Below are 15,084 nucleotides of genomic sequence, written 5' to 3' on the forward strand. Positions count from 1 at the left end.
GACTATTCTATTTACAAATATGCCAAATCCTCCAGGTCTGTCCATCCTTGGTGTGACTTTTTAAGAACACCGTCCTAGGCAGACTTGCCTTTATGTGTTTGGGATAGCCTCAATGTAAGACACGAAGGTGGAATACAGTAAGGAGAAAAGGAGCTAGCAGCGGGAGGAAGAAGCACATTCCTTTATGAATCCTTAGTGCCATTGGTGCAGATGTTAAAATGAGTACCAATCACTTTACCCCTGTGAGTTTTATATTTGCTTAATTTAAAAGAATAACGGTAAGTGATATATGAATCTCTTGAGCCTACATGAGCCTGTTTGGAGCATTGATAATGATGGTCTATAGTCCAACTTAAAATACCTTTATTATTCTATCCACCAGTGAGCATTTTTTTGACAAGTAGTTCTATTTTTATATTTCAATTATTCAGCGAATACTCAGATTTATTGATATTGGTGAAGTTTGGAAACACCTTAATAACTAATTCTTTAGTTGACTTTAGAACTTTATTAATTGGCAGATTCCTTCTGACAGTTATTTACTTCATAGAAATTTTAGTTTAACAATATGGAAGATTTTTTTTTAATTTTTATTTTTTGAAAGAATTATTTATTTAACTTTGTTTGTTTGAAAAATTTTTTTGAGAGGTTTTTGCCATAGGGCACGTGTGCTTGCCAGACAGACAGAGAGACAGAAAGCGAGAAATCATCCCCCCGGGGGATGGCCATGCCACAATCCCTTCTCCTTCATTCTCCTTTCAGGATCTTGGGCACGCACACACACGTGCCCAGCGTGAGTTTCAAGCCACCAGGTCCAGGACTCGAATCGTGGTCGACTACATGGGAGGCCAGTGACATAGCCATTACGCTAACTGCTGGCCCCTGTTTGTTTAAATTTAAACAGAGAGGGACAAAGAGAGAAAGAGAAAGTGAGAAAACAAGCCGCTAGGTCTGGGACTCAAACCATGGTCAGCCATGCAGGAGTCTAGTGCCATTAACCACCATACCACATGGTGGCCCCAACAATATGGTGCGTTTATTTTGGGGTTCCTTTTCAGTTCATTCCCTTCTTATTTAGGAAATCACCCTTATCCATGGCCCTACCAGAAGTGCCAGCTTGGGTTGCTATGTTTATACCATATGACCTTCACCATAGGCGACGGGGTCAGTTGTGGACACCTAAACCTAACATAGCAGGGCTATCGACTCAGTCAATGACTAACAAGGTATCTTGGCTAAAAATGTAAGTTAAAGGACAGAGTGACAATAGTCATTCATTGGTGGGTGCTATAGACTTTGCAGGTACAGGTTGAATGAGGAGGGTCAGTTCATGCTGGATAGGTAAGCTGAGGCTGTGAAAGCAGAACCGTTAACAAGCAAAGAAAGCTGACTACAGGGGAGAGGATGACCAGGCGAGCAGTGAATGAAGAGACCACAGGGACTCAGAAAGAGCATGAGGAAGCACATGACTGATTTCTGGTGGCCTTTCAGTTTCAGACCCCCAAAAGCTTTTCTGTTATTTTATTTTCTGTGAGTTGGCGTCCATGAAATGACCTCTTAGATCCTCCAACAATCCTTACCTCTACCACCTCTTATTCTTTTTTTTTTTTATAATTATTTATTTTATTTTATTCATTCATTTCTTAATTTGACTAGAGAGAGATAGAGATTGAGAGTGAGAGAGAGAGAGAGAGGAAGTAAGAAAGCAAGCCACCAGATTCAGGACTTGAACCCTGGTCAGCCATGTGGGAGTATCCAGCACCTTAACCACCACACCACCTGCTGGTCCCCTCACCACCTCTTTTTCTTGAGATAAAGGTTTCTGTTCCTTATAACCCAAACCCTTCACTAAAACAAACTACCACTCAGGTGTTGCCAGCTGTGGTTGCAATAGAGAGTTGTAAACTTCTATCTTAAGCAGAGGGTGGAATGTTTTGCTTATTTTGAAGTAGAACTAGGTGTCACAGAAAGCTATTTAAATCCATGCTCTCATGGTTAATCACTTTGGACAATCTGACTTTCCACCCTTTTCTTACTCGTGATAATGGTATTGGCTTTTAGCAAAGGTCTTTAAGAACTCTGTTTGGAAGAGAAAACAACGAAACACCTCACATAAGCCTACTTCAAAGGACAAGATTACCTCTGCTGGTTTATAGTGGTGGACTTTCTGATTATCTGCACCAGAGATGTGATCTTGATTGCCTTGTCAACAATTCCATTGCCCAAATAACTGGAGATTTTTATGACTGGGGAAACTCCAGATACATAGCAAATGAGCAGAGGCAGGGAAGGGTGAGGATTTCATCTGCAGCAATTATGAATTGCACTCCTCATCAGATTTAGCTTCTATACCAAACTGGCATTTATCTGGGTGGAGAAGAGTAAACACGGGCACCCTGGGAAAGGAGCTGTAGCTGTCTTTTTTTTTTTCTAATGAGCTGAAAGAGAAGGCACTGTGTAAATTAGCATAAAACCCTAGGCTAGTCTGGGTAATTAAATTCAAAGTTAAATACTCTAATATTCTGCAGGAAGAGTTTTTTGTATCTGAGAGAATAGGCAGAAGAAATGAAAATCAGTTGAGAAAAACACTTAGAAGATGGTAGACGGAGAACAGAGGCAGTGTACTCTAGTGGTTAGGCACATAGGCCCGGGACCCAGATTACCTGGATTCAGATTCCAAGTTCACCACTTAGTAGCAGTGTGACCATAGATGGGTTACTTAATTTCTCAGTACCTTGGTTTATCCATCTATAATAGAAGAGTAACAGTACCTACCTTACAGATTTGTGGCAAAAATTAAAGGAATGGATGCATTTAGTATGCATAGAACAGTGTCTGTCCTATGAGTAGATAATAAATGCTAGTTATTATTATTCTCAGGCATTGCCTTGTGGGCCAACACGTTCAGCAAGATGCATGAGAACTGATACCACAAGTGTATTTTTTTCCTGAAGAAAAAAATCTGATACATTTACTCTTTGGCTATGGAATGTGTCTGTTGGCTAAAACAAGAAAGAATATTCATAAAGGGCTACTAAAAGGCAGATGAAGAGAGAGTCTTTCATATAAGGAGAGAAATTAGACTGGGCTCTGATCTGGAAAAATGAAGGCTTAGATGCACTATGCTGACTTTTATGAAGAACAGGAATAGTTTGAAAAATAACTTGTTTATGAATTACTGGGAAATTAAAACTGGCACAGAAGATGAATACTTTGAGGTGAATACTTGAACAGATGGTTCCTTGACTCTGCCTGCACAGCAAGTGTTTCAGTTATGGAGCTTATTAGCACAGGAGTTTTGAGAATGATCTGGATGATGATCCCTTAACTATCAAGAGTAGTTAGAGATGTTTGTGAGAGAACCCTAGTTGAGTTCAGGTCAGCATCTGAAAATAACTTATAGTAATGTAGAATTTAGACATTTACTTTAAGCATTCTTAACTTATTTGATGATCACAGTTGTAATTTACTGAGCTTTTACTGTGGGCAAGTTTGCTAGGAATCAGAAGATGAGAAAGATGAGTTATGTCAAAGTTTCTGATTTGCATTGCCACCAAGAAACATTGCAATTACATTAGTTTAATTCTAGGGATTAATGTATTTGATTCACTTTTGCATGTAATGTTTGTAAACCAAGGAATTTTTAGTTGTTTTACAAGAGTTTAAAATTGGTATTGTGAAGAAGCTAAAGAAATAGACGTTGTCTTTTTGTTATTGTTATTATTATTATAATAATTCTACCCAAGCTATACTGTTGTGTCAGAGAATGGTTTCTTCTTTTATTTGTTTTTATTTTTAGTGCCATTGTTCAAAAAAGCAACTAAGTTAATTTAGAGAAGATCTTCAATTCCTCATTTTACAGCTAAAGGAGATGGGACCAGGGGAACTTAAGTGGCATGGTCCACGTGGCAGGGCTTGGATGGAAGGCCAGGTTCCTATCAAGCCGCTTTCCCTAAAAGGATCAGCATAATTGTAGTCCAGCTTATTTCCGTGTACACACAGGCTGAATGTGTGGTGTTTTTTCTCAGAATACACAGAAGCAGATTTACTATGAAGCCAGTGAAGCTTTAGCTTCAGGGCCCCTCACTTAAGTGAGCCTTGGAGAAGAGAGAGGAAGCTAGGTTGTAATCAGCAAACATTTCTCTATGCACATTTCCTTTTCTTTTTTTCTCTTCCTTCCTTTTCTTTTCTTTTCTTTTCTTTTCTTTTCTTTTCTTTTCTTTTCTTTTCTTTTCTTTTCTTTTCTTTTCTTTTCTTTTCTTTTCTTTTCTTTTCTTTTCTTTTCTTTTCTTTTCTTTTCTTTTCTTTTCTTTTCTTTTCTTTTCCTTCCCTTCCCTTTCCTTTCCTTTCCTTTCCTTTCCTTTCCTTCTTTCTTTTGAGAGACATGATTTGTGCTATAGGGTGTGTGTGCCAGAGAGACAGAGAGAAAGCAAGAAATCACTCCCAGGAGGATGGCTACACCACAGTATCTTCTTCTCCATTATCCTCTTGGGATTTGGGGCATGCACGCACACACACATGCCCTGTGTGAGTTTTAAGCCACTGGGTCTGGGGCTCAAACCACGGTCGACTATGTGAGCGTCTAGTGACGTAACTGTTAGACCATCTGCCGGTCCCTCTATATGCACATTTCTGCTCAGTGACCTAAGGAAATATTGTAAGAGATAGACTTGATTTTCTAAGTCTTCAATGATTTTTTTGTGATCTTTTTCACATTCTAAAGAAAAAAAGGAAAAAGAAAAATTCTCTTTTGTACCTAACTTTGTATTTTTGATTTTGTATCATTTTTTAATTATAGATACTCATTTTTTAAAATTAATTTTTATTAAAATTTTATATACATTTAAATTACTTTAAATTTTTTATAGTAATAAAATAGAGAAAAGGTTGTGTTAAATTATTTAAAACAAAATGACAGCTCTTTGCCCCTGTCTTCTCTGCATCCTGGTATACTCTCCAGAATCAATCGCTTTAATTCCTGTTTTCCCATGTTTACCTCTACATTATTTTTACTAACTTGTTTCCTCATTTGATTAGTTTTAGACATTACATTGGGTTCCTGTAATGGTAGCTAAGGATTTAACTTTTTACTACAAACACCCTTTTCTTCTTTTTCCTAGGATAGTTAAATCACAGATTTTGATGACCTTAATTATCAAATGTTGATTTTGTAAATATTATCCACAGAAGAAACAAGTAGTATCTTCTTCTGTCTTTACTTGTATAACTTTTCATTTGTACTAGAGTTAATAATGATCTTACTTTTCTTTTGCTTAGTTTTCTATGTCTCTGAATGCATGGCCTTTCCTTTCTTTTTGTATAACTTTTCATTTTCTAAGAGTTCATAATTGCTTTGTTTTTCCTTTTGCTTTATTTCCTGTATATCTAGCCAAATATATCATCAGAGCTGCCATTCATTTATGCTATCAATATTATTTGGGGCTGGGACCAGCAAATGGCATAGTTGTTATGTTGATGGACTCTTACATGGCCAACCATGGTTTGAGTCCTAGACCTGGTGGTTTGAAAATAACACTGGGCATGTGTGTGTGTGCATATCCAAGATCCCGGGAGGAGAACAGAGGAGAAGTGATTGCAGCATGGCCATCTGTCTGGGGGGAAGATTTCCTTCCTTTTTTCTTTTATTTTTTCTTTCTTTCTTTCTTTTTTTTTTTTTTTTTAGAGGTTTTCGCTATAGGGCGTGTGCGCTCACCAGACAGACAGAGAGAGACAGAGAGGCAGAAAGCGAGAAATCACCCCCACACCACAATCCCTTCTCTATTCTCCTCTCAGGATCTTGGGCACACATGCACATGCTCCTGGCGTGAGTTTAAGCCACTGGGTCTGGGACTCGAACCATGGTCGACTATATGGGAGTCAAGTGACTTAGCCATTACACCAACTGCTGGTTGGGGGGAAGATTTCTTACTTTCCCTCTCACTGTGTTTCTCTCTCTCTCTGGCGAGTGTGCATTCACCCTAAGACAAAAACCTCTTAAGAAACAAAACAAAACATTATTTTGAGAAGTGGTCAAATAAATTAGATAATCTATCAATCTCCTGCTACCTCCACCCCCCCCTTATCTTCACCTTGCCTCTTTCCTGAACCCTCTTTTTGATAATCTATTGTCCTCCCACTCAAATATGGAATATTTTTATAATAATAAGCTTTTCATGAAGAGGTTTACTGAAGATGATGCTCAGTGGACTCTTTCTGAAACCTATGAAATTGTTTATTATTTATAAGCAATATTATATAAACAAATTTTGAAAGTGTATTTGAAATACCTAATGCCATACAAAGACTGTCTTCATTTTCCATTTGACTAGGCTTACATGGTAGGTTGAGGAGAGGCTCCTTATAATGGATAAATACCACCTCTGAATGCTTGAAGTGTCTACTGATTGAAAGTAGGGTTTGTTATATATAATTCAACTCCTATTTCTTAACATGTATGTTAACCTTAGAATAAGTTACTTGAATTTTGAATCCAGATAATTACTAAAAATGTATCCCCAGACAAGTGCCACAAAATAGTTTTAATATAGGGAGAGAACTAGTTTTAATATAGGTAAGTAAAATATAATTTTAAATATGATATATTTTAAAAGCATTCTTTAAAACTTGTTTTACATACTACTTTTATTACCTGCATTAGAAGCATTATTTGATAGTGGGGATTTATCTATACTAGTTCCCATAAAAGTACTTTAAAAGTATAAAATACAAATGCATTTCTTACTCTGTGTTTTCAAAGTAGGCCAGTAACATTATTTTACTTTTCTGAAGTAGATATTAAAGGCATTGCAATTCATGATTAAGTTTTCTTATGGGGACTGCTTGTTTTCAGGCAATTCACTTCGCTCCAAAGGAGGATTAGTGTTTCCCCAGATGATCTGCTGTGTAAATCAAGGAAGACCATGATTCTTTAGAGAAGGAATTTTTTCTTGTGAATCCCATTCCTTTTTGAGTCAGTTGCAACTCAAATGGTGTGCTGTTCAGTTGAATTTTTTAAGAACACAGCTCTTTCATTTGATTTATTTATTTCTTGAGAATGTCAATGGAAGACAAACATGTTTTAAATCTTTAAGATCTTGGTTGAAACACTCAGCCCTGTTAACATTTATAAGCAGAAATTAAATATGTATGATCAACTACTTCTCCAAAAATGCAGTCTTCTGGAATGCCCCTGGCTTTTGCCTGGACTTGAAACTTTGAAACAGCTATTCCTCTCAGGATACGTGTCCCTTTACCCTTCCTTTTCTGTCTTCAACAGCATTGTCTGTTGAAAATTGTGGACAGACATAGTGAGTGGTGAATCCCTGGGGGGCAGGTGTGGTATGCCCTATTTGCCTGAGATATTTTTTTTCCCAGTTAAAGAATTGGGTGGTGATGGGGTAATATATTGTATATTGGCTAAGTCAAGGATATTACCATACATGTTAACATCAACAAATAATTTTCCATTTGTTTCTTATATATTTTCTTCCCCCCCCCCCATTCCCTCCCTCTCACCCTCTGCCATTTCCCACACACCTCCCACACTGTCTATGGTATCTACAGTTACTTTCCATGCCTTCTCCTCACTCCATCCCCACATTTTATTAATTCACAAAGGGTCTTAATTAATCTAAATACTTTCAATAGCAAGTGCAGCTGATATAAACACATCTATGAACATATCTGACTTTAGGCATAAAACTCAGTGAGTAGAATGAATATATTATTAAGAGGCACCTGGCTGAGGTTATGTAGCTTATTGCAGTCATTAGATAGGTATTTTTTAATGTATTTTTTTAATTTCAAGAAAAGCAGTTTTAGCTTTAATAAATCAAAATAAAAAAATGTTAAGAAAAATGTGCTTAAGACTTATAGCTAGGTAAAAGGTTAGGATTCTGGTAAAATAGTAGATAGATATTAAAAACCCACAAAACAGATATGGACAAAGTTAAAATCTAGGAATAAGCACACTGTAATTTTATTCTGAAACATCTTTTCTCTCTCCATTCCTCCTTTTACCAAAGAGGCATAAACTAACTTGTTTGCACAAAAAATAAACTTAATCTCAATTCGGTCTGTTACTAGCACAAAGCCCCATAAAAATACTAATTGATTAAGGTGGCTTTGCTGGAACCTCAGATTACAATCTTTTAAAAGCCTACCAAGGCTGCTGAGCCAAGTCAGGCACTCACTACATGACTGTGCCATTAAGTACCTGTATTTGACAGTTTTGTTTTTTTTTTGATCCTGTCAGGAAGTGACATTCTTTACTTACCTGTCAGGCAGAACTGTTATGGTACCGAGCAGTCTTTCTAAGAGCTTCTGTTGGCTTTCTTGGGACCTACCTTAGTTCCTTAGCTTTCTGGTCATATCTTCAGAGATGACATTCTAGTCAAAGCCCAGGCAATAACTAGTATTTCCAATTTCTGATGCAAAGCAACAGATATTGTTGAACTTATGCAAATAACCTTTCTGCCACAAAATAAGAATACTCACAAATATTTTCCAATTCCAGAGGGGTCAGGAAGGGAGAAAAGTTTTATGTTTCCATTTTCAAAAAAAAAAAAAAAGAAAGAACAAATTGCTGAACTCACCAGTAACTCAAAATAAGACAAAAATCCTTAAGTCTGGAAAACAAAACATAGAAGAAAATCAGTAATGCTTTAGTCAAAAGTCATGAAATTCTCTTTCATTAGTTCAGTCTTATGTAATGAATCTCTCTTCTGTTGAATTTGCAGTGTTACCATGGTCTGATCCTTCTGTTTAAATTCTGCAAGTTAACATTCGCTATTATTATTGACCTTTCTGGACTTGTCCCTACCATTGAGTTGGCACTTTTCTTGGTTGTTTTTTGTCCTCTTATTTCTGCATGTCTGTCTTTAGTTTTCCTGGTATAGCACTCCCTTCAGAACTTGAAGAGCTGGTCTGGTGTCGGTAAATACTTTCAGGTTTTGTTTATCTGAGAATGTTTTGAGCTTTTCTTTTCATGTGAGGATAATCTTGCTGGGTATAGTATTCTTGTTTGAAATTGTTTTTCACTTAACACTTTGAATATATTTTCCCATCTTTCCTTGATTGCATTGTTTCCAATGGGAGGGCCACTGTTGGCCTGATAGGATATCCTTTGTAAGTAACTTGACATTTCTCTCTTGCCAATTTTAGAATCTTGTCTTTGTGGTTTCAGTAAAGCTGGCTATGATGTGCCTTGGAAAATAATCTTCTTTTGGGTTGATTCTTTTTTTTTTTTTTTGAGAGGTTTTTGCTATAAGGGCACGTGCACTCTCCAGACAGAGAGACAGAAAGTGAGAAATCACCCCCCAGAGTGGATGGACACACTGCAATCCCTTCTCCTCCATTCTCCTCTTGGGATCTTGGACACACACACACACATGTGCGCCCGGCGTGAGTTTTGAGCCACTGGGTCTGGGACGCGAACTGCGATCGACTACCTGGGAGTCCAGAGACATAGCCATTACGCTAACTGATGGTCCCTGATTCTATGTGGAGTTCTTAATATTTCATGGGTTTGGATATTTGAATGCCTCTCTAGGTTTGGAAAGTTTTCTTTCAAGATTTCATGGGCTAGATTTTCAATGCCCTTATTGGTTTCTTTACCTTCTGGGATACTGATTATCTGGATATTTAGGTGTTTCATGGTATCCAGTATTTCTTGTATATTCTCATTTTGGGGGGCTATTTTCTCAGTCTCTTTGGTGATTTTTTTTCTAGGTCAGAGGTTCCGTCTTCTCTATCTGAGATTTGATCCTCCTGCATGATCTAATCTTCTTTTAATACTTTCGAGGGAGGTTTTGATTTCCTGTATTACAGCCTTCATCTCTAACAGTTCCATTTGATTCTTTTGGATGGTGTCCATTTCTTCTTTCAAATCATGGGAGAATTTCTTCACTTCCTGGAACCCATTGTCTCTTTTCTCTTGCGTCTTCTGGAGTTCATTGTTTCTCTTTTCTTACATCTCTATTAGTTTTGTCTGGATGAATATTCTGAATCCTTAATCTGACATTTCCATGAGTTCCATTGTACTGTATATGGATGATGAGAGGGTTGTCCTTTTTCCTTGGGGGAGAGATATTTTCTTGGTTTCTCATATTTCTTGTTCCTCTGTGGTGGTTTCTTGTCATCTGAGGGATTTTATGTTGTTTCCTAATATCTTGGAGTTAAACCTTGGTGTTCAGAGGTGTGCAGGAGTAGGTGATCTGCAATCTCTCTGCAGCTCTGTTTCTCTGACTCTCATCAAGCAACCTGTGCTTTTGTCATTGGAACTGGATATTACAAAGGCCTACTAGTTTCTAGAGAACAGGTGCATCTGGGCTGAGCTGCAGGGTTTCAACTGAGAGTTCAAAGGTATGCAGGAGGAGATGCTCTCTCTGTAGCTCCATCCTTCTCCCTTCTGCTCACTCTGCAGTCTCTCTGATTTTGGGTAGTGGTATATTCACATTTGGTTAATTTGTTAGAGGTTTCTGCAACTGTAAGCTCACGTGTTTCCTTTTATGGTGAGATACTTCTGTGCTGATTTGTCTCCTCTACTGTGTTTTGCAACGTGGTGTCCACAGAAAGAGATTTGTGTTCAGATTTATGAAGAGGAGTTTTTCCCTCTGTGCAATGGTTCAGTGGGAACTGAGGATTTCTCTGACCCTAAAAGTGTTTATATGTTTGGCTACTGTGCACCTAGACCTGTCTAGACACTGTGTGTGGAGGCTGAGCAGCCAAGTGAGAAGAAAGGTCAAAAAAAAAAAAAAAAAAAAAAAAGGAAAAGGAAAAGAAAAAGAAAACAAAGGAGATAAAAGAAAAAAAAAAGCAATTAAAAAAAGAAAGAAAAAAATTGTAAAGCAGAAAATGAGAGGGGCAGACCACAGCTTGGATGTAGATGGGTTCTGAAAGGGCCTGTGTTTTGCCTGTCCAATGTGGGAGAGGAGGAAAGGTGAGGATTAGTAAGATAAAGGACAGATTAGAGAGGACTTTAAAAATTACTTTAAAAATTAAGAAAAAATTTTTTAAAGAGTGAGAGAGACAGAGAAGACAGAGATGCCCTACTTGTCTAGATTTTGGGTTCTGGAGGGTGAAGTTGGAGCAGAAAATCTTCAGTTTCCCTAGTCCCTGAAAGGGCAGAGCAGAGCACGGATGTAGATGGCTTCTGAAAGGGCCTGTTCTTTGCCTGCCCTAAGTTTTTGGGTGAAATTGGAACGGGAAATCTTCAGTTGTCTCAGTCCTCGAAGGTGCTTATTTATTATCTCCTTTTCAACTTGTTACTTTCAGTCGGAGAAAGGGTACATGTTGTTAGTTTGGTTTGTGACTATTGGGTTGTCAGAAAAGTTTTCGTTTTTTCTATGCAAAATGCGTCATGACTTTTCTGACAACCCAATAGTTTTCTCAGTGTTGTAGGATTTTCCCTTGGATTATAATGTGCGTGACTGACTTAAAACTTAGTCTTTGTGACTACTGTACATTTCTCTTACACTTTGGGAGACTTTAATTTTTTTTTTTTTTAACCAGCGTGTACACATGCCAGAGAGACAGAGAGAGAGAGAGGAGAAAGCACTCCTTCCCCTCATGGGGAATGGTCACCCTACAATCAATTTTCCTACATCTCTCCCTCTTTTGGGGATTTTGGGCATGTATGATTATGTGCCTGGTGTTTCTCAAGCCACAAAGTCTGGAACTTGAATCCTGGGGTTGGCTTTGTGATATCCAGCTGCCTTAACCACCAGGCCAGAGTAGGCCTGGATACGTTCAAATGTATTATTTTCCTATTTCAATGTGCCATGTAAGGGATTTTTTGGCACATTCATTTATATTGTTTTACTGGAAGTTTACCCAAAATAAATGTGTTTACTCAATAAATTGACTATGAAAACTTTTGGTTTGTTTCACCAGTTAGATTCCACATCACTTCTCTCTGAGGAACAGTTAAAGTGTCTTCTGGATGAATGTACATTCAAACAAAAATCCATCATTCGACTTTCTTCAGAAAGAGAAAATAAAGACCTTGAAGATACAGTACCTGAGTTCCCGCAGCTTTCCAGAACTATCCTCTCTAAGTTATTAAATAGATCAGAAACAAATGTACATAAAACTGAAGTAGAAGATGCAAATATGCTTGAGAGTACAGAATGTGAAGTTTCTAAAGGCTACTATCTCACTAAAGCTTTGAGTGGGCATTACCTGTCAGAAGCTCTTATCATTGAAGCAGAGAATATGAAATGCCTCCAATTTTCCAAGGATGAGATAATTAGTGACACAGAGGACTATTACATGTCAAAGACACTTGGCATTGGGAGACTGAAAAGGCCCTCTTTCTTGGATGATCCACTTTATGGTATCAATGTGAACCTTTCCTCCGAAGACCAGCATCTGCAGCTCAGCCCTCCAGAGATACCAAAAACGGGTAAGACTTTACGAACACTTATTTTGTAAAAAGCATCTAAATTATTATGGTTTAAAGTAGAGTTGGATAAGAAGGTATGTTTACAAGTCATAGATGTTGTCAAAAATATCAGACAAACATAACGTATTTATCAAAAGTTTTCAGGAGATCAAGGTTGAGATTAGTACTCTTATGAAATACATTATTCTTGATGGTAATTAATTATGTTATCCAGAAAACAACATTGACTTCAGAGGAAAATGGAAATTAGTTTGAATGGAGGTAAATACTTTGAATAGGTTTATTTGGTATTTTGTCTTCCAAACTTGTGATGAAATTTGTTTTAAGGATTGAATTTGTAAAATGCCATAACTCAGTGAGGTTATTTTAGTTTCTGTATGTAAACTTCTTATCTTAACCCACTCTATATTCTTAGGAATTTTGTTATGATCTTATATAATATCTTATAATGGTGCAGAATACAAATATTAGGGTCAGTTTTGACATAAATGAATACTCATTTTTTTATTTTAAAATTTTTTAGGAGAGATTTTTTGCTATCAGTATGTGTGCTCATGGAGAGACAAAGAGAGACAGACAGAAAGCAAGAAATTACTCCCCAAGGAAATGGCCAAGCTGCAGTCCCTTCTCCACTTTCTGCTCAGGACCTTGGGCACACACACACATGTACCCAGCGTGAGTTTTAAACTTCTGGGTCCAGACTCGAACCTTAGTCTGCTACGTGGGATTCCAGTGATGGAACCACCACCCCATCTGCTGGTCCCAATACTCAGTTATTTATCTATCTTCAAAGTCTGTCATAATTGGCAAGTCTATGTAAAAAATTTGATCTTCTATCTAATACAGATTTACTCTAAAATATATTGCCTATTAAATCAATATCTATTCATTTATTCCCTATTAGGGGTCTATAACCTATTAATTTTGAATTAACCCCTTGTCCCATATTACTGACTGCCTGCTGGATAATTCCCAACTAGATGGAGTTCTGATTTCCTCACCTTTCCCTCTCAGCTCAGACTTTCTTCTTGACTTCCGTTTCCTCAATCAAAATCTGAGTTATCACTTTTCCTTTTATCTCTCTTTTCCTTCACACTCTTAATCTTCAAGTATTGTTTATTTACTCCTCCAGTGTGTCTTTTGCCCGTCATTTTTTTTTCTTTACCAACTATTTCAGCTGGACCAATACAATAGCCCTCCCATCAGACCTCTGTGCCTTGTCATTCCCCTTGACCCCCACCATCATTTACCAAAAAGTGCAGCTGTTATAACCACATTACCCAGCTCAAAAATCTCCCGTGCTTTCCACTGCCTATCGAGTGAAATCTAAATTCTTTCAATGACTGTTCAAGGCTTTCACATTCTGACCTGAAGTTCTCTTCCTATTCAGTCTCTTAACTAGTTGCCTAAATGTTATTCAGGTTACAACTAATCAGGTTTCAGGATTTCTAGTGCTTTCCTGCCCCAGCTCAGGCCCTTTTCTTCCCTGGAATGTTCAGGTTCAGGAATGTTCAGGAATGTTCCCCTGGAAATGATAGTTTAATTCCAGACTCATCCTTTCTGATTGTAATTTTCTTTAGTTCCTGTTAAAAGTTTTATTTCTCGGGACCAGCAGTTAGCATAATGGCTATATTGCTGGACTCCCATGTAGTCGACCACGGTTCAAGTCCTGGACCCGGTGGCTTAAATTCACGCTGGGTGCGTGTGTGTGCGTGCCCAAGATCCCAAAAGGAGAATGGAGGAGAAGGGATTGCAGCATGGCCATCCCCCCTGGGGGCTGATTTCTCGCTTTTTGTCTCTCTGTCTCTATCTGTCTTTCTGGCAAGCACACATGCCCTATAGCAAAAACCTCTCCAAAAAAGAAAAAAACAAGTTTTATTTCTCTTCTAAATGTTCTAGTACAGTGGTTCCCTATAGGATCATTTTATATACACTGACTTTGTTACGTACATATCCATCTTTTTTTCCTTAAAATTGTGTAACTTTTTTAAGAATAGAGATCCTATCTTGCAATTTATTGTTGTATCTTTGGTGATATTCAAAATACTGCCTTAAGCCAAGTGCCTGATTAATAAATAAAATAATTTAAATTTATATCCTATTTTAGAATAATATATTGAAAATAGGGTTCACATTTATGTCTGTCTGTCTGTCTGTCTTTCTTTTTTTTTTTTTTTTGGAGAGGTTTTTGCTATAGGGTGCATGCACTTAAACCAATTTGAGTTTAAGTCACCGGGTCCTGGACTCAAAACGTGGTCAACTACATGGGAATCCGGCGATGTAGCCATTATGCTATCTGCTGGTCCCACATTTTTCATTTTTAATGAATGAAAGCAGGTAATGTTTAAGAATTATGTAAATTTCAAATTTCTATATAAAGATTTGAATTTAAAAAATAAATTTCAAAGTAACAATGTTTTAAAAATTAATATTTTAATGAATGAATCATAATTGTAAAATAAGATGATTTTATATATACACATGCACATATAATATGAAATAATTAAATCCAGTTAATAACATATCCATCACTTTATCACTTTTGTGATAAGTCTTTTGAAATTTGCTCTCAGTTATTATTTACTGTAGTCAACCTGCTATGCAGTAGATCTCAAAATATATTTTTCTTTTCTAACTGAAACTTTGTGCTCTCTGACCAAAAACTCCCTGTTTTCTCTGCC

At 37.2% G+C, this 15,084-nt stretch overlaps 1 protein-coding gene across 1 annotated transcript in view; it reads left to right on the forward strand.

Annotated features, from left to right (window-relative positions):
• The first annotated feature begins 1,094 nt into the window (after positions 1 to 1,094).
• Positions 1,095 to 15,084, forward strand: part of LOC102497182 (fibrous sheath-interacting protein 1-like) — a 35,098-nt gene continuing 21,108 nt past the window's right edge. Inside the window, exons 1-3 of the mRNA XM_027775842.1 lie at positions 1,095 to 1,226; positions 2,062 to 2,292; positions 11,893 to 12,403. Coding sequence (XP_027631643.1) covers positions 1,095 to 1,226; positions 2,062 to 2,292; positions 11,893 to 12,403 — 874 coding nt within the window. The remainder of the gene's footprint in view (positions 1,227 to 2,061; positions 2,293 to 11,892; positions 12,404 to 15,084) is intronic.

The sequence above is a fragment of the Tupaia chinensis genome, unplaced genomic scaffold, assembly GCF_000334495.1.
Source record: "Tupaia chinensis unplaced genomic scaffold, TupChi_1.0 Scaffold000605_1, whole genome shotgun sequence".
Lineage (NCBI taxonomy): Eukaryota > Metazoa > Chordata > Mammalia > Scandentia > Tupaiidae > Tupaia > Tupaia belangeri.